This window comes from Electrona antarctica, assembly GCF_951216825.1.
Source record: "Electrona antarctica genome assembly, chromosome: 22".
Lineage (NCBI taxonomy): Eukaryota > Metazoa > Chordata > Actinopteri > Myctophiformes > Myctophidae > Electrona > Electrona antarctica.
Genome location: NC_136805.1, coordinates 6,894,869 through 6,912,910, shown reverse-complemented (window position 1 = coordinate 6,912,910; position 18,042 = coordinate 6,894,869). Strand labels below are relative to the sequence as shown.

Genomic DNA, 18,042 nt, shown 5'->3' with positions numbered 1-18,042 from the left:
TAAATGAAATGGATATTTGTGACCATAATATCACGATGCATTTCCTATAGTAAAACAGGGGTCGGGTCACGGGTGTGTCTCAGCCGATAACAGTCTCAGCCGACCATCCTGTGGACCTGTACCCTCGCCTCGGCCGAGATATGGGATTTGAATGCAACTGCACTGCCTTGTCAAGGCAGTACCGAGACACAGTAACACAGATACTGCATTGCCTATTTCTCTCACCTCAAATGTTTTCGGATACATATTTCAGTGTACTGCTGATTAAGTTTAAAACGAGAATGTTTGTAATGCACGTCCGGCCAACACCTGAGATTAGATTCAGAACTAGGAGTAACACTGGCCTCTAGTGGTCAGCTGCATGTGGAAAAGGGACACCAAAGCTATATGGGAATCACAGGTGAATGAAATCATGACTCGTGATTTTTATTGGGTGAAATTGGTTTTGGACCTGCAGCTGGAATCATGCATTATTATATTTTTGTTTGACAGGAAGTAATTCAAATTTGACTTTTATGGACTTGGGAGTCTCTCTTTTGCTGAGCCTGGGATTCCATGGGCGCTGATGGGACGCTTGTTTTACAGCGCTGGCTACTACTAGTAGGGCGGGTTAACCCTAACCTCACAAAAACTATGCCTAAACCTAACCCTAACCTGTAAAACAAGTGACCATCGACTCCCAGGCTCAGCCAAAAAGGTAGTCCCTTTACGGACTATTGACAAAAAGGATTTAAGCGTGGAAAAACACAACAGAACACAGGAGGTGTTTTGAATATTTTTAAATCACCAGGCAAGATTCATCAGAAAAGGAAAAATGTACAGTATGTTTATGCAAATGTTTTTTTTTCTTTCATATTTATTAAATTCATGTCATGATGCGTAGCAATGCAGTTCACATTACCACGATATCAAGGTTAAACTATAGGCAACTTGCATAATCCAAAATAAGAGTAGAAACACTTATATATCCAATACCTTGACCAGTGAACTAGCCTGCAATATTAACACGATTATTCACATACAAATGTTCAATAAATGTATCAATTACTATTTATATTTGTGATTTATCAAATAGACACAGTATACTGTAGTTCGTTTGTAGTCCTAAAACACAGAAGTGACGTCACAATGGGTTCCCTCGTTAGATTTCTTATGCTTTTCAAACATATTTATTTTTAACCATTGTCCACAATTTATGCAGAAAATAACAACTGTGGTAAACAAAACCTAAGAGAGATACATGTTTGGTTCTATGATGAATAAATGACTGTTAATCTGTTAATATCTCAGCCACAAATCTTCTAATCTGACACTGACACGTGCCTTTTTTAAACGTAATACTAATTCCGTGTGTGGTTCTATGCATCGTAAAAAGTGTGCTCAATTGTGGGGATTATTTTGTAAAGAAAACATGTGAATTTCATAAGGCTCTGTTTGCTTAATATTTTAAAAACAAAAAATGATAAAAAGCAAGGCTTTTGCACACCTACAGGCGACAGGTGCGTAGGAGAGGGTACGGTGCCCAAAAATGAAAAAGGAACAAACACCCGCACACTGTCTTCAAATGCAGTGACCAACTTTTATTAGGGAAACAGCAACGTTTCGGCCTTTATCTTTAACAAATATATCAGGCTATAAAGATAGCCTGATGAAGGCCGCATAGGCCGAAACGTTGCTGTTTCCCTAATAAAAGTTGGTCACTGCATTTGAAGACAGTGTGCGGGTGTTTGTTCCTTTTTCAAAAACTAAAATTGGAAATCTGCAGTGGGAACCCTAGGTGGGAGTGAGTGACCTCCAGGCTGGGCTTACAAAACTCACAATAATGCTTCTACTGTACACTCCCTGAGTCTTGACTGACGCTCCCCTTTGTGTGTGGGTGTGTTTACGGTCGTTTGTTTGTTCATCCGTTCACGTGCATGTGTATAGCAGGGGTTCTCAACACGTGGGTCGCGACCCCTCGGGGGGTCGCCAAATTATTTTAGGGGGTCCCCAAATTATTTAAAAAAAAAAAAGATTTATTTTTTTAATTGTTTTTTCACGATTTTTCAAAAATAGCAGACCTACAAGCTCGTAGCGCGCCACTCGGTGGCGCGCTATGAGCTTGTAGATCTGCTATTTTTAAATAGCTAAATTATAACATAATGCTTAAAACACCAAAAGGGGTTCCCGCCCAAAATGGGTTAAGGTTATTGTAGCAGTCAATTTATATTGGGGGTCGGGAGGGGGCGGGGCGGGGGTCCCGAGACATTGCCAAAGCATTTCCAGGGGTCCCCGGCCAAAAACGTTGAGAACCCCTGGTGTATAGTACACATATGTGACCAGATTTGACTGAGAGACTGCCATCGCGCAAATTCCAGCTTTTCACCAGAGGTGAAAAATGAATTAATAGCACAGGCAGACTCTTCACATACTAGAGCATGTCTGAAATAAGTGTCAGAGCTGAAATCGACATGTAAATATGAAATAAATGCTTAAACATGTAGCTAGGTGTAATGTTAGAGACCACAGAAGTGAACCTTTCAAGCCTGTTTTCTCAACTCGCTGTTTTCTGCAAGACATTACTCTATAAGCCATATCTCCAAAACTGGTGGGCCAATATGTCAATTTGAAGCTATGATTCCCTGCTTTCATATGACATGAAAAAACGAAAAAATCCAATGGCAGTCCCTCAGTCAAATTTAGTCACATAATGTGTGTATTTTGTCCATGAACAAATTGTCACTTTCTATATACAGTCATGTATAGAATGGAAGCTGCAGAAATGAAAACGGGTGAAACTGTGTATCTCCTCCTCAGTGTAATCTTGGACCATTTGCAAAACCAAGACATATGTTTACCAGGACTGCCAGCAGGATGCACAGAGGTGTGCCTGAGGCAGAGGGAATAAAAGAAACGGGGGCTGAAGTCATTGATGTAGGAGAATTGATTAACCCATTTTGACCTGAGATCAGATTCCAAAAATGTCTTCTACATCCTGACACTTTTCTGAAAAAGCTATGTTTCTATGTCGTTCTTCGATTTTTTTCAAAAATAGCAGACCTACGAGCTCATAGCGCGCCACTCGGTGGCGCGCTATGAGCTTGTAGATCTGCTATTTTCCAATAGCTAAAGCATAACATAATGCTAACACCAAAAGGGGTTCCCGCCCAAAATTGGTTAAAGGGTTAGTTCAGATTAAAGCTGCAGGAAATACTTTCAATTAACATAGTGGTTGCAAAGGTATTACACTGATTGCCTGAGTCCCAGTGAGAGTTCTGGTCTGGTTTTGGTGAATATCAAGTAGTTCCAGTCATTTGATGGGGGTCTAAAAAATAAATGAATTCACAAAACTAGTGTAATTTGTATTGTTGACCTATTTCTACCATATAGCGCAACTCTCGTTCAACTTTGGAACAATGTTTTGTAGTATCATTACGCCAGCAGCAGCAGCAGCACAAAAACACTGTTCCATGTGACAGAGGGGTGAACGTTGAACGAAGGTTTTTTGATTGATTGATTGATTGATTGATTTATTAACAGTTTGCAGAATTACAAAGTACAACGACACCATAAAGCATTACACTTGTTTACAATTGGGCCCACCATTTTCAATTCATCAAAACATTTAGAGACGTACGAATATACACAACTATATAGTCAAAATAGTAAAAAGGGAAAATAAATATATACAGTGAGGGGAAAAAGGGGTGGGTGGGGGATTCAGATTTTACGGGGGCCAGTTTCTAATTGCAGCCTTCCGTAGGTGCCCTTTGAGAGCAGTTTTGAAGGAGTCAAGGGATTTGCATGTCTTAATGACTGTTGGTAGGGCGTTCCACAATTTGGTGGCATACTGTAGGTAGCGCTACTATATGGTAGAAATAGGTCAACAATACAAATGACGCTAGTTTTGTGGACTAATATATTTTTAATGAGTGGCCCCCAGTGCCCCCCAGCAAATGACTGGAACTACTGTACTTAATATTCACCAAAACTAGACCAGAACTCCCACTGGGACTCGGGCAATAATGGCAAGTATTTCCTACAACTTTAAGTGCAAAAACTAACCCTTTAAGCATAGTTTAGGTCCTGTAACTATATCTAAGCAACAGTGTAATAAAAAGTATAATATAAATGATACATGTATGGTAGTTCTCAAACTAACTATAACATTATGTTAAGTATGTTATAGATATGTTTTTCCCCATTCATATTCATATTGTTTTAAAATGATATCATACAACACTTTGCCAGTAGTACCATTACATCATGTTTTTGTTACCTGATATGTGTCCACTCTTTGATGCTCTATCTGTTGAGAAAACAATGCATCTTGAAACAAGTAACACTTAAGAACTGAAGGGAGTAAGTTACAGTAAGTTGCATTAAAATCTGAAATGGATAAACTTACTATTTCAAGGTTACTTAGTTGTTGTTATTGCTAACAGTGCCTCAGTTATAAAAGAAAAGGCATGCTACCAATACATTTCAGGGAAACTGAAGGACGTTTACAACTTTAATACAGTTTATAATAATTATCCTAATAATATATAAACGTCGCTGTCCAGCAGAAACCAGCTAACTCGATTTTTTTCATTTTTGTTTTCCATAAATGTGTGTATATTATATATATATTATTATATATTATGTTATATATTATGTATTATAATATTATATATTATGTATATATTAAAATAATATTGAACCAATGAACAAACTGTAGCAGCTAAGCCCATTTTGACCTGAGATCAGATTCTAAAAATGTCTTCTACATCCTGACAGTTTTCTGAAAAAGCTATGTTTCCATGTCAGTCGTTTCAAAAATAGCAGACCTACAAGCTCGTAGCGCGCCACTCGGTGGCACGCTATGAGCTTGTAGATCTGCTATTTGTCAATAGCTAAAGCATAACATAATGCTAACACCAAAAAGGGTTCCCGCCCCAAAATGGGATAGTCACAATACCAACTCTGATGAGGCAGTATTGCTTTGTAAAAAATATGAGGTTTTCTTCATGTCCTGAACAATGTTATATGATACGTATTTTACCTTTCAATTTAAACTCAGTGGTAAGGATGCCTCCTCCACTTGGGTCTGGCTCTGGTGTCAAACTTCTGGAAGAGCAGGGGCTCTTGATAAATAGAAAGAAACATTATTATTATTTTCTGACTATTGTAATTACTGTACTATTTATACAGTTTCATAAATGCACTTGGTACTGTTCTGTATTTCACAACACAAATAAACCTTGTATATTTACCTTCTGAATGTTTCATTTAACCCAAATCCACAATAAAAATCACACCGTGTGAACTGAGTGGTGCAAATCCCCCCCCCCCCCTCTCTCTCTCTCTCTCTCTCTCATTAGCAGGCAACAGTGCAGCACTATCTCTCTCTCTCAGCGCCACTTTTGGTACTCATTGGTACTGGTGCTCATTAACGTCACACACAAACATAGTCACACACATAGTTGAACATCACGGACATTTCTGTTCCTTGGAGTGGTTGCACCACTCAAAAAATGTAAATTAAATAAATGCATATTCAGTGCAAATAAATACATAAGAATTGTTGACTAAACTGTTGTCTACAAACTCACAATTGTTGTTTTTTGTTTTTGTTTTTTTGTTTGTCTTTGTCTTTATTTTTTGTTTTGTTTTTGTTTTCATTTTAAATTCCTCTTAGTTACAACTGTACAATGTATTAAGGATAGGCACTAATAAGCTCCCAGCTTCCGCCTATACCTTTTCGATCATGTCAAATGAGTTTAAAACATGATTCATCTTGTAATGTACTAACGGCATAAGATCGAAATAAACCATTCATTCATTCATTCATCACAATGCAAGCTTGTAGATCTATTTTCACAGACTGTTTTCTTATTATGACATAGGAATTAGGTACATCATGTGGTTAATGCTATGCCAATATGCTATGATGTTTTCCTTCAACAGACCCAGTGGTGGAAAGTAACTAAGTAAATGTACTGTACTTAAATACAGTTTTGAGGTACTTTTTACTTTACTGGAGTATTTCCAACTTTCTATACTTTTACATCTACATCAAACAACGAAATCATCATTCTTTACGTAGCATGTGACGTGTCAAACTAGGGGGTTTTCATGATTCTGAATCCATTCCAAGCATTAGTTTTGCACAAAAAACACTACTTGGGCTAAAAATGACCATAGCCACCAAAACTAATGCTTGGAATGGATTCAGTATCATGAAAACCCCCTAGTTTGACACGTCACATGCTACTTGAAGAATTTTCTTTTGGTCTTATACAGGTTGTTAATGGTTGTTAATATTATGCTATTTACTCAAATTGCTCAACATGCAACTTTTAGCAACCAAGCTTAATCTCATCTGCTAAACCTATAGATGACGTTTGAATCCTAAAAGTGTATACTAACCAACATTTCTGGGTCTAACATGTGACCAGATGTCTGGCTACGCGAGACTAACCGGGAGACGGGTGTCATGCTCCTCCTGGCTACATGTCGAAGTGTCCTTGGGCAAGACACTGAACCCCAAATTGCTCCCGATGTGTTGGTTGGTACCTTGCATGGCTTCCGCTGCAATCGGTGTATGAATGTGTGTGTGAATGGGTGAATGTAATGCACAATCTATGTAAAGCGCATTGGATAAAGGCGCTATATAAATGCACCATTTACCATTTTATCTATTTACCATGCTGTGTGGGGTGTCATACTCACCGGCAGACAGGAAAGTCTTTCTCCGTCACAAATGTGCACGTCACAGTGAAGCCACACCGTGGACACCTTCTCCAGCCGCTGGAAACGGAAGGAGTTGAACTTGAACATGGAGCGGCTGTCTTTGGCATTTTCAAACATGATCACCGTGTGGTCGGAGGAGCAGCTGTGGGGGAGAGGGGTGTGATTAAATGTCATGTCATCATCAGAAGACAGTCAAAACATGAAAGCTGTAACATGCCCTTTGGCAAAAATAGCAGATCTACAAAGTCACGACGTGTTGCAACACGACACGTAGATTTTTGCCTAATGTTCACCCCCAGAATAATTATGAACACTAGGGTTCATATGTGGTTAAGACCTGTTACTGTGCAAAATCTATGAGCCAATCTATAAGCTTACATGTCACAATCCGATGCGTTGTGTGCTTGTAGATCTGCTGTTTTAGCTATTTGTCATGCCAAAAATAGGGACACATGGTTTAACGTGGTTAATGTGCTCTTATAATTACATATAATAATAAATATGGTGTACCTGTTAACTATGAGACTCCATCTCTTCTTGTCTGTTGAGTAAGGAGTGGGGGTGGCCCAGCAATTGCTGATTACAACTTTGAATCTGAGAAAAGGCAATTCCAGTCAGTGCACTGGGGGGCATTTCTCCCTCAAATAATGTTGGCGTAGATAGATATAACTCTTTGTTCTGGAGATGCATGATTGCTTCTACCTGTTACTTAGTCCTTTTGCTTCAATGCCGATGAAGACCTCAGAGCCTATTTCAGATGTGGCAATTATATAGGGGGCATCTTTGGCATACAGGAACTTGGAGTTCTACAAATGTAAATTTGGAAGAGTATTATGCTGATATTACCTTCTAGAATCTAGACACTAGACATGCATTTGAATGTAATGACCTTAAGACATTTTTGGTATAATGTAGGCCTATTCATTTCTTACTATTCTTTCTTGAACAGTACATTTCAAATCACATCTAAATGCGCTGCATGTGACAAACGTGGCAGATGTGGCATCCACGGCAATAAGTGAAACTCAGTAGCCATACCATGAGCCATACTCACCGTGAATACATTCATAGTCAACTGTGATCTAAAAGTGCCTAAACTCCCGTTGTTGACATAAACTGTAGCCACTCTGGAAGAAGCAGAGGGTTTAGTAAAAACACTGCAAGTCATTGGGTTAGAATGCACATGTTCTCCGTTGGGTAACAGGGGTCTCCCTGCCTCCTAGATCGATGCTTACCTTTGGCTGAAGACTGCATTGTTGACGAGGTAGGCCGCCCGGTATGTGCAGCTGAAGGTATAGTTGACCGGCTGGTTCCGCACTGTCAGCGAAGTATCGTTTGACACAATGGAATTGAAGAAGGTGTACCTTGCGTCTTTGCCAGGAACATACTATAAACGGAGCAGTTAGCACAATTCAACATTCAAACGTAACTGATATTCATATCTTTACTTGGAAGTGTAGAACTTAAGTGAAGTATCTTTACTTAGAATCAGTTAATTGAACATTCAAACGTAACTGATATTAATATATTTACTTAGAAGTGTAGAACTTAAAGGACCACTTCACCACTTTTCAACCTATCTTCATATAATAGGTCCTCACTAATAATCATGAAAAAAATGGCGCAATTCTTTTCTACTCAGTTCAGAAACCGTCCTCCAGTGACATCATCGATGGGGAATACAAGCTAATAGAAACTGCAGGCTTTCTAGTTCTGAAAAGTTGCAATGCGAAAATGGAAGCCATCGTTCTCACGATAATGAAAATCTAAACATTTTTGTAAAGAAATCTTGTTTAAAAAAAAATCTGCCTAATGATGATGTCACTGGAGGACGGTTTCTAAACTGCCCACAGCCCTGCTATGAGACACAGACTGAGTAGAAAAAAATGGTGCCATTTTCTCATGATTATTAGTGAGGACCTATTATATGAAGATAGGTTGAAAAGTGGTGAAATGGTCCTTTAAATGAAGTATCTTTACTTAGAATCAGTTAATTCAACATTCAAACGTAACTGATATTCATATCTTTACTTAGAAGTGTGTGGAAAATGTGTGAGCAAATCCTGGTGTGTCCTGGTGGCATCAGTCATGCATCGTATAATAATGACAGATCAAATTGTGATGTCCCGGTTTTGAATTGCACAGTATCCATGTTTTCAACCATAATCATCCCTGTTTCTCTATAGTCTTCTACTACATGATTGCGTCAATATAAGAAGTACAAATGAAGATAAATCAGATACAACTATAACTACTGTCTAACCTCTGCCATTGTGCCACAATATGAGTTGTTCTTGGGAGTCAAGTCAGGGATGTTGAAGCGATAATACCCCGGGATGCTGAGCCCAGTGTAGCAGAGCCCACCTAGGGACAACTGGCCGATCTCCCAGCCGTAAGGACACTCTGGGACATTAGCGATGATGGCGTTGGGAAAACATGACACCATCACATAGTCTGACCAAAAGCACAAAAGTAAAACATCAAAAGTGGTGGAGAATTTTGAAAGTTGGGATCATCATACCTATAGTGGAGGAAAAGATCCCAACCAAAATGGAGCGGTGATCTGTTGTGATGGGTGGAGTTTGTCGAAAGTGCCATATGGAAAATAGAACACCTCAACGTAATTTGTGTACCTACTAAAATGTTCAACAATTAACAAATAATAATAGTTACCTGCTTTTTGAGGCGTACATGTCCATGCAACAGGCAACAGCATTAGCAGAACAGCAACAGAGGCCATTATTCAAAACTGCAGAGACATTGCAGAGATGTGTTTTGCCAGTACAGTGTCTTTAACCCATTTTGACCTGAGATCAGATTCTAAAAATGTCTTCTACATCCTGACAGTTTTCTGAAAAAGCTATGTTTCTATGTCAGTGGTTCTTCGATTTTTCAAAAATAGCAGACCTACAAGCTCGTAGCGCGCCACTCGGTGGCGCGCTATGAGCTTGTAGATCTGCTATTTTTCAATAGCTAAAGCATAACATAATGCCAACACCAAAAGGGGTTCCCGCCCATGGGTTAAGGCGTACAGACTGCAGTAAATCCAAAATGAAGTAGACTTACCTGTGACTAAATCAAACAAATTTGGTATCAGAGGATCCTTTTCTGCTGTCAAGCAGGTTGCCGAATGCATGTGACTCTACAGTTAAAAACGTGAGCAGGCATTTTATACTTTCACAGGTAAGGACCGTCACGACACCCATCCCCCTTCTCTCCTTCTCCATTTGGCCCCTTCTCTTTCACAGGTAAGGACCGTCACCCCCATCCCCCCTTCTCTCCTTCTCCATTTGGCCCCTTCTCTGCAGTGCTGCTTTGGGAACTCCATTGTCAGGCAGCTCACAAAGGCCCTCTGTGCTGGATGAACATTGACTTTCAAATGACTACGGTCTCAAGGGATGAGCACCCCACACTGGTGACTCTCCCCTCTAGCTTGAAATGTCTCCTTTATATGGGCAATCGTTGTTGTGGCAGAAGAGGTTGAGATAGAGATAGACCGACGATCTGGCGAGGGAAATTCAGTTGTCGTAGCAGCATCGCAGTATGAAACACATGTTCAAACTCTCTCAGACACAAACTAACATGTCGCCTAAGAGAAGGTTCCATAAGCTGGCGGGCAGGGCATAATAATAATAATAATAATAATAATAATAATGTAGCTAACAAATTTACCTAGAAATCCTATCATCTTCTATTCTATATGCTGAATTGTGGCAAAACGTTGCTGTTTCAGTAAAGAAAACGGTGACTGCTTCAGTGTGCTACAGAAGAAAATTTGAGAGCAGCAGCCCTCAGCCTTCTTGGCCAGTCTTGCAAGCTATCGGGAACTACACACCACTTAAGAGGCTTAATAGTGCAAATAGACATGTATGGATACCCTTAAAATGTGATGTTAGCTCTGATAAAGAGTCAGTATACACTAGTAACTAGTGTCTCAAAGCAGAGATGATAGGAGACTGTGGTTTACAGCATTCAGTGATATAAGGTTTCACACAGGTAAAGTCTTGGGCAGTTGGATAGAGATCACTTTTGTCTACTGTCTGGGTATGTGGGCGAGGGGGGTTAGTGCGTGTCCTCACTAACCCATTGCCATTAATGTTTTAAAAGTCATGATATGCCTAAAGCCGGATATTAAGACAAGCTGCCTGGGTGTGGCTGTGACTGGTGTGTGTTATTCTGCAAATTAATATGGTAGGCCGCAGGCAGCAACCGGACTCAACTGGCACTCAACTGGCAATAGTAGCTAGTTAGTTTCATTATCGTCTCCAATGTGGTTTTGTTCTCAGATTTCACAATCAATTGATATGATAAACTACACGCTTGTCTAAAATGATCTGTTATCACAAACATTTTGACATAATATACACATATTCTGATATTCATTAAAGCCAATACCCCATAAGCGATTGATGTCATATAAGAGTCCGGTGTAAAATGATAGCTACCCAGTCAGACACTAATGTCCTTCATAAAACAATTGAAGTCAGTGTAACGTGTGATCTGCGTTGTGTTGTGGAATAATGAAGTTCCGGACGACTTCTCTCTTTGTTGACACTGCAGTTTAATCTGGTAAATACACAGACGTATCTGGTCAGTTTTTGTCTGTGTAACACACCCAATCCTCAGCACGTCATGGGCATGTCTCATGTTAGACTGACCAAATCAATAAACATATCGCACAGTTTTCAATGAAATGACAACACAATGTACCTGGTAAATACACAGACGTATCTGGTCAGTTTCTGTCTGTGTAACACACCCAATCCTCAGCACGTCTATAACAGAATTAACAGTGTGACCAAGAGCATGTTTTTAGAACAACTAGTATTCATCACAGTATCACAGTAAACATACAGACTCTTGTTGAAAATATAGTGTGCTGAGGAACACATCTTACCATGGGCATGTCTCATGTTAGACTGACACCACTCTAAACGTGGACACCAGTGTTATTCAATGAGGCGCCGCCCACTAACCAATAAGAAACGTCATTACTGATGGAGCAAGTGGAACCCACTAAACTCTGTTACATCAGGACAATGCAGTTGAAGGGGAACAACTGCACAGCATTAGCATCCAAATGCACCTCAAATGGACCAACAGGGGAATTCTTTAGGCAGGGGATCCAGGGAAGATACCGATCTAAGAAAGGGTCAAGGGACAGATACCATTACAGCGTCTTGCAGTGCTAACAATAGAGAGCTGCAAGATTCCATCAAGTTTAATGTAACAATGTCCTGCAATCCAAGAAACGTGCTTAGTATTTCACAAAAGTAGGTGATAGAATGTGTGCATGAGTGCGTGTGCATATACAGTTGGAGGCCATCGATATTGTCCTTTTCTTTATGCTGAGTTTTGCGTGATCTGCGCAAAAGGACAGTTAACCCATTTTGGGCGGGAACCCCTTTTGGTGTTTTAAACATTATAATTTAGCTATTGAAAAATAGCAGATCTACAAGCTCATAGCGCGCCACCGAGTGGCGCGCTACGAGCTTTGTAGGTCTGCTATTTTTGAAAAATCGTGAAAATATTTATTTCAGAAAACTGGAGGATTTAGAAGGATTTTTTTAAATTTTGAGGTCAGGCCTAAATGGGTCAAATGATAAGGGACAATATCAGTGGCACCCAACTGTACGCAGATGTGTGCCGTGTGCATGCATTTCTGTGTGGACTCTGCTTAAAGTGTGTGACAAATCGTATGACTTTGACCTACTATAAAGTTTAAGTTGTGGCAGTGTCCGTCTCGGCCATGCAGATATGCCCATATATGGAGTGGACATGCCCAACGCCATCGTCAATCGGCATACGATATGCCCTAACCATTGTTAGGCAATGGTCTCTGTTGTATGTGACATCCCACCAGAGCTCGATCAGGGGGAAAGAGAGAGAGAGAGAGAGTACAGCAATGTGCAAACGCAGCAGCAAGTGAGCATTTGTGAGCTGCTGTGATAGGGTATCAAATGGAATACAACCCCCCTAATCATTGTGTGTATTCCTGCACTATCTGCATCGAGTGATCTTGGTGCATAAAAATGTACTTATTGGAGATTCTGACTTGATCCACTTATTTTTTTTTTTTTTTACTTTGTTTTTATTTCAAAAAAAAATCTTTCCACCAAATAATGAATGAATGAACAAAAATCAAACATAAATATAAATAGAATAAACGTATGTTTTCTCATAGCCTATTGAATTGAATTGAACTGATAGAGACAGTGTGGGAGAGTCAGAGGGGGAGGTATGGGGCAGGGAGAGCCTGGTCAGCATGAGAGAGAGAAGGAGAGGGAGTCAGAGGGGGAGGTATGGGGCAGGGAGAGCCTGGTCAGCATGAGAGAGAGAAGGAGAGGGAGTCAGAGGGGGAGGTATGGGGCAGGGAGAGCCTGGTCAGCATGAGAGAGAGTAGGAGAGGGAGTCAGAGGGGGAGGTATGGGGCAGGGAGAGCCTGGTCAGCATGAGAGAGAGAAGGAGAGGGAGTCAGAGGGGGAGGTATGGGGCAGGGAGAGCCTGGTCAGCATGAGAGAGAGAAGGAGAGGGAGTCAGAGGGGGAGGTATGGGGCAGGGAGAGCCTGGTCAGCATGAGAGAGAGAGAAGGAGAGGGAGAGCTTCACCCACCCAATAACCTGCGCTGGGTACTGAAACCTGAATATGCTGATAGATGTGTCACTTTGTGTCCAATACCCCCAGGCAATGCCAGCAGGGAAAGCTCACAATGGGGGTGCAAAGTTCCTTTTTTATAGTTCCAGGGGTTTTTTTCTGTGCATAAAATATACAGTACCTCTTTTTGTTTGCTTTCCAATCCATACTAATATGGAAACTCCCCTGCATGGGCCTGGGCATAATTTGCACCTTTGATTCGGCCTTCCATACTTTTGGCCCATTTTGGGCGGGAACCCCTTTTGGTGTTGCATTATGTAATGCTTTAGCTATTGAAAAATAGCAGACCTACAAGCTCGTGGCGCGCTACGAGCTTGTAGGTCTGCTATTTTTGAAAAATCGAAGAACGACTGACATAGAAACATAGCTTTTTCAGAAAACTGTCAGGATGTAGAAGACATTTTTAGAATCTGATCTCAGGTCAAAATGGGTTAACTGTGTCTAGTACGGTACCTTCAGCCCAGTATTTTGGCAGAATCTCCCCCATTCACCACAAGATAGCAGCAAAACCTCTCTTTCTTCCATTGTATCTTAGCTGAATTTTATGATCTATGAATTCTCTTATTTTGCAGCACTAGGCTTAATAGAGACACGTAAAAACATAATCATGTGGAACAAACATTTATTGGCTATCACACACACGACACATCTCAAATACATGAAGGAGACACTACATACAACACCATAACATGAATGGGCCTACAGTAACTAAATAGTGCTTTTGTCAAAATGCACAGTGTACAATGTACAAATGGCAAAATAAAGAAAGACAAAAAAGTGATACATCAACAGGCCTTTGCTGTTAAGCATCAGTGTGAAGAACATGTAGAAATAGAGCCTATTTGGGGGGTACATACATTCATTATTTACAGTCGGATGCAACATATTTACATTATAAATAGATTTAATATAGTGGCATGGCATTAGGGTTTGGGCACTTGGCAGGTCCAACTTGTCGGTTCAGGTTGGTACCCAGAAGCCCTCCTGAAACAAAAATAAGCAACAACAGGTTAATTTAACCTAGTTTATCTTAAACATCATGTCCATGATAACTGTTAATGGCTCTCAGCCATTGTAAACTGTTGTTATAACCCATTTTGACCTGAGATCAGATTCTAAAAATGTCTTCTACATCCTGACAGTTTCCTGAAAAAGCTATGTTTCTATGTCAGTCGTTCTTCGATTTTTCAAAAATAGCAGACCTACAAGCTCGTAGCGCGCCACTCGGTGGCGCGCTATGAGCTTGTAGATCTGCTATTTTTCAATAGCTAAAGCATAACATAATGCTAACACCAAAAGGGGTTCCCGCCCAAAATGGGTCTAAAACCAGGACTGTGTAATTTGAGATTTTAACCACTTCAAATCATTCATTTATAATTTGTCTATTAAAAAATAGCAGATATACAAGTTCGTAGCATGGCACGAAGTGACGCACTATGAGCTTGTAGATCTATGCTATTGTTTTAAATCGTGAACATTTTTGCTAATCTTTCAATATATAGTTTTTAAAGCGGACATTTCTTTTTACTAAAATCTTTGCTTCTTGTGGCCCCTGGAACAAAGTATTTTGGGATGGGGTCGGCGGCCAAATACATATCATTTTGGGGGTCCTTGACATGAGATAGGACTTGACTTTGAAATAGGTTTTCAGAAAACTCTTAGGAATTAGAAGACATTTGCATTATGGGCCTCAGAATGGGTTAATATAATCCTGATGCAACTGTGTTTGTTGCTCATTATCACATTTGCCTGTCAGCAGGGCATTAGTAATTGGTTGCTGTACTCACTCTCTCCAGGGTGGTGCTCTGTTTCCCCGACACAGTAGGCCCTCGTCACATGGGCAGATCTGGTTGATGCTGAAGGCCAGGCCACCATCAGGTACGTAGCAACTCTCACCCGGCACCAAACGCCGCTTGCACACTTGCTCGCCGTGGTGACGTGCACAGCACATGGCTGCGTCACAATCTCTGTCCACTTTACACCTGGCGCCTGGAGGAGGAAATGGTTGATTTATTTTCAGAGCTGCAACACAGCAACCTTGGGTTTGCTAAATCTATTGTAAAAAATATATTTAACCAATTTTGACCTGAGATCAGATTCTAAAAATGTCTTCTACATCCTGACAGTTTTCTGAAAAAGCTATTTTTCTGTCAGTCGTTCTTCGATTTTTCAAAAATAGCAGACCTACAAGCTCGTAGCGCGCCACTCGGTGGCGCGCTATGAGCTTGTAGATCTGCTATTTTTCAATAGCTAAATCATAACATAATGCTAACATCAAAAGGGGTTCCCGCCCAAAATGGGATAACAAAATGATATATAAGTATCTGCTAAATGCTAAGCCACCGTATTGTGCAGACGTCTCCCTTACCTTCTTGTCCATTTGGGATGCTGCGATGGCACTTCCCAAACATGCAGCTCAGCCCACGGACACACTGGGCATCCCTGCGACAGTAGTGTCCCTCGCCTCGCTGAAGGACGCACAGTCCAAAGTGGCGATCACAGGAGAACCCTCGGCCACAGGCTCTGTCGTGGTCACACACCTCCTGGAGGAAGGGAGAAGATTCGTTTTAGAAACCTTGCTATGCACTTAAGCCGCAAATTGATAAAGTAAAGTTGGGAGGTAAAATAGAGTACAAGTCTGTCTGGGTTTCCCAAACCTTTCACTTTGGGCACTAAGATCAACATTGCAGCCCCTCGTAAGCTATTGCAACAGTGATACTTTTAGTTATGAAACCATATCTCAGACCAAATTTCCTGGATAAGATTTAACCACTTTCAAACGGGTGCAGTACTTAGTTTAGACAGTTTTTGGTTTAGACTAGTCATTGGTTAGACCAGTCATTAGTCCTACAACTACAACCTATCTCAAACCCTCACCCTAAACCTAACCTCCCACGGGGCAGCACACCTAAACCTAACCTTAACCCATGTCTAACCAATGACTAGTCTAAACTAAGTATGCACCCCCTTTCAAACTGGTGTCCACTGTTCATATGTTGTGCATGTGAATTGAGCAGCCCGTCTATCAAAATGTGGTTTGCACAAGAGAATGTAGTTATAGGTCTTCTTACCACGTGTCCTTTGGCTACCAGAGGACTCTCCCTGCGGGTCATCATGGATCCTTCCTTGGGAGCGCTGTGGGGCATGTTGAGCAGCCAGGCCCAGATACGGCCCTCAGTCAGGGAGATGCACAGACACAAGCATGCCAGCTGCTGCAGATTCCTCAACATCTCCGCACAGAAAAAAAACAGCAGACCAAAAAACGGTAAGATTCAGAAAGACTGAAGTGGGAAGGAAAAAATAAAAACTCTGAAGAAGTGCTGAAAATCCTGTCAAAAATGGACAACTTCTTCCTAGGCTATAAGTTCCACCTGGAGATTAGAATGTCTGGCTAGAGCAGTTTGCAGAGGTAAGTAACAGTTACTAGCGCTCCTGCACTTGTGACTTTTATAAGGCATGGGGACTCGGTCACCCCCCCCCCCCCCCACCCACCTGGCTGTTTGTCTAAGCAACAGGGTAGGAGGAGACAATTAGTTGTTAATGGATTAACTAAATTGCCTAAGCCACCCCCTGCTGTCAGAAAATAGTGGCAAAATGACCAGCCATAGAATAGTGAAAGGAGGTTTTGGGGAGATGGGGCAAGGGAGCTGGGAGGGGCTTAATGGACATGATGGGTTGACGAAAAACAAAACAAACCACACAATGGGGCCAGAGCAGGCACCTCCGAGAGAACAACAGAAAAATACATGACATTGTCCCTCCAGCCACTGAGTGACTAGACCGCCTGGGACCAGTGACCCCAGGCCCAAACACTGGACAAACACCCCTGTTTGGTTTCCCCATTACCCCCTACCCTATCCCACCTTGTACCCCATGCTGGGAACAATTTGCAGAAGTGCTCTCTGCAGACGACCTCGTGATCTCATTAAATGTAATTATCATCAGCGATTAGCTCTTGAGGGGAGGCCGAGGAGGAGGGGCTGCTGTTCCCTCCAGGGCAATTGAGTACCACAGACGAATAACAGTCTAAGTCCACACTATTGATCCATAATATATAAATGATAGATAAGGGTTCAGGACAACGAGGCCTTTTCGTGGAGGGGTCAGTCTGAAATTTGGACTTAGACTGTTTTTCGTCTGTGGTACTCAATTAATGGCTAGAAGACATTTTTCATGGTTATAAATCTGGCATCCCCGTCTTCACTTTACCACAATGAGGATTGTTTTACATCATCATACCACACTTGCATGCTGCATATTGCAGTGAAATTGGCTCGTTTAGAAGTCCAGGCGGACTTCTAAACGTTAGAAGAAATGTAGCTGATGTCAGAAGGCTGCCAAATTTGTGTGCAAATTGAATTTGTATTCAATGTGGATTTCCTGTGTGAGTTTGGGCCACAATACCTCCCCAAGTATGTGTCACTTCAACTCACTTGAAATCACACTGAAACAAAACAAAACATTAAATAGCAGAGAAGGCCATCTGGTGCAATGTTCTTTTTTCTTTCTTTTTTCTGACAGTTCTGTTGGACACAGAAACCTCCCGTTCTTTTCTATCCTGTCTTACGTGCTTTCCATTTGAAGTCCGAAAGTCCCCAACAGTTGCAGTTGATTTGACCTCATTTGTTCTGGGAAACGGCAGTGGTCCCTGCAGGCCAGGGACCTCGCATGTGC

General features: G+C 41.2%; 2 protein-coding genes across 2 annotated transcripts; both read right to left on the bottom strand.

The window, feature by feature from the left end:
• Nucleotides 1-346: 346 nt before the first annotated feature.
• tectb (tectorin beta) lies at nucleotides 347-9,454 on the bottom strand (the record flags this gene model as incomplete). Its single annotated transcript, XM_079492015.1, has 9 exons — nucleotides 347-357; nucleotides 5,024-5,105; nucleotides 6,694-6,856; nucleotides 7,225-7,308; nucleotides 7,417-7,520; nucleotides 7,769-7,841; nucleotides 7,950-8,101; nucleotides 8,978-9,168; nucleotides 9,388-9,454. The coding sequence occupies 9 exons, from the start codon at nucleotides 9,452-9,454 to the stop codon at nucleotides 347-349; spliced, it is 927 nt and encodes a 308-aa protein (XP_079348141.1).
• A 4,553-nt stretch (nucleotides 9,455-14,007) lies between these two features.
• On the bottom strand, nucleotides 14,008-16,738 carry LOC306915709 (dickkopf-related protein 3-like). The gene is made up of 4 exons (XM_079493245.1): nucleotides 16,440-16,738; nucleotides 15,737-15,911; nucleotides 15,156-15,357; nucleotides 14,008-14,352 (listed from the first exon to the last, which is right to left on the bottom strand). The coding sequence occupies exons 1-4, from the start codon at nucleotides 16,596-16,598 to the stop codon at nucleotides 14,292-14,294; spliced, it is 597 nt and encodes a 198-aa protein (XP_079349371.1). The 5' UTR covers nucleotides 16,599-16,738; the 3' UTR covers nucleotides 14,008-14,291.
• Nucleotides 16,739-18,042: the final 1,304 nt, after the last annotated feature.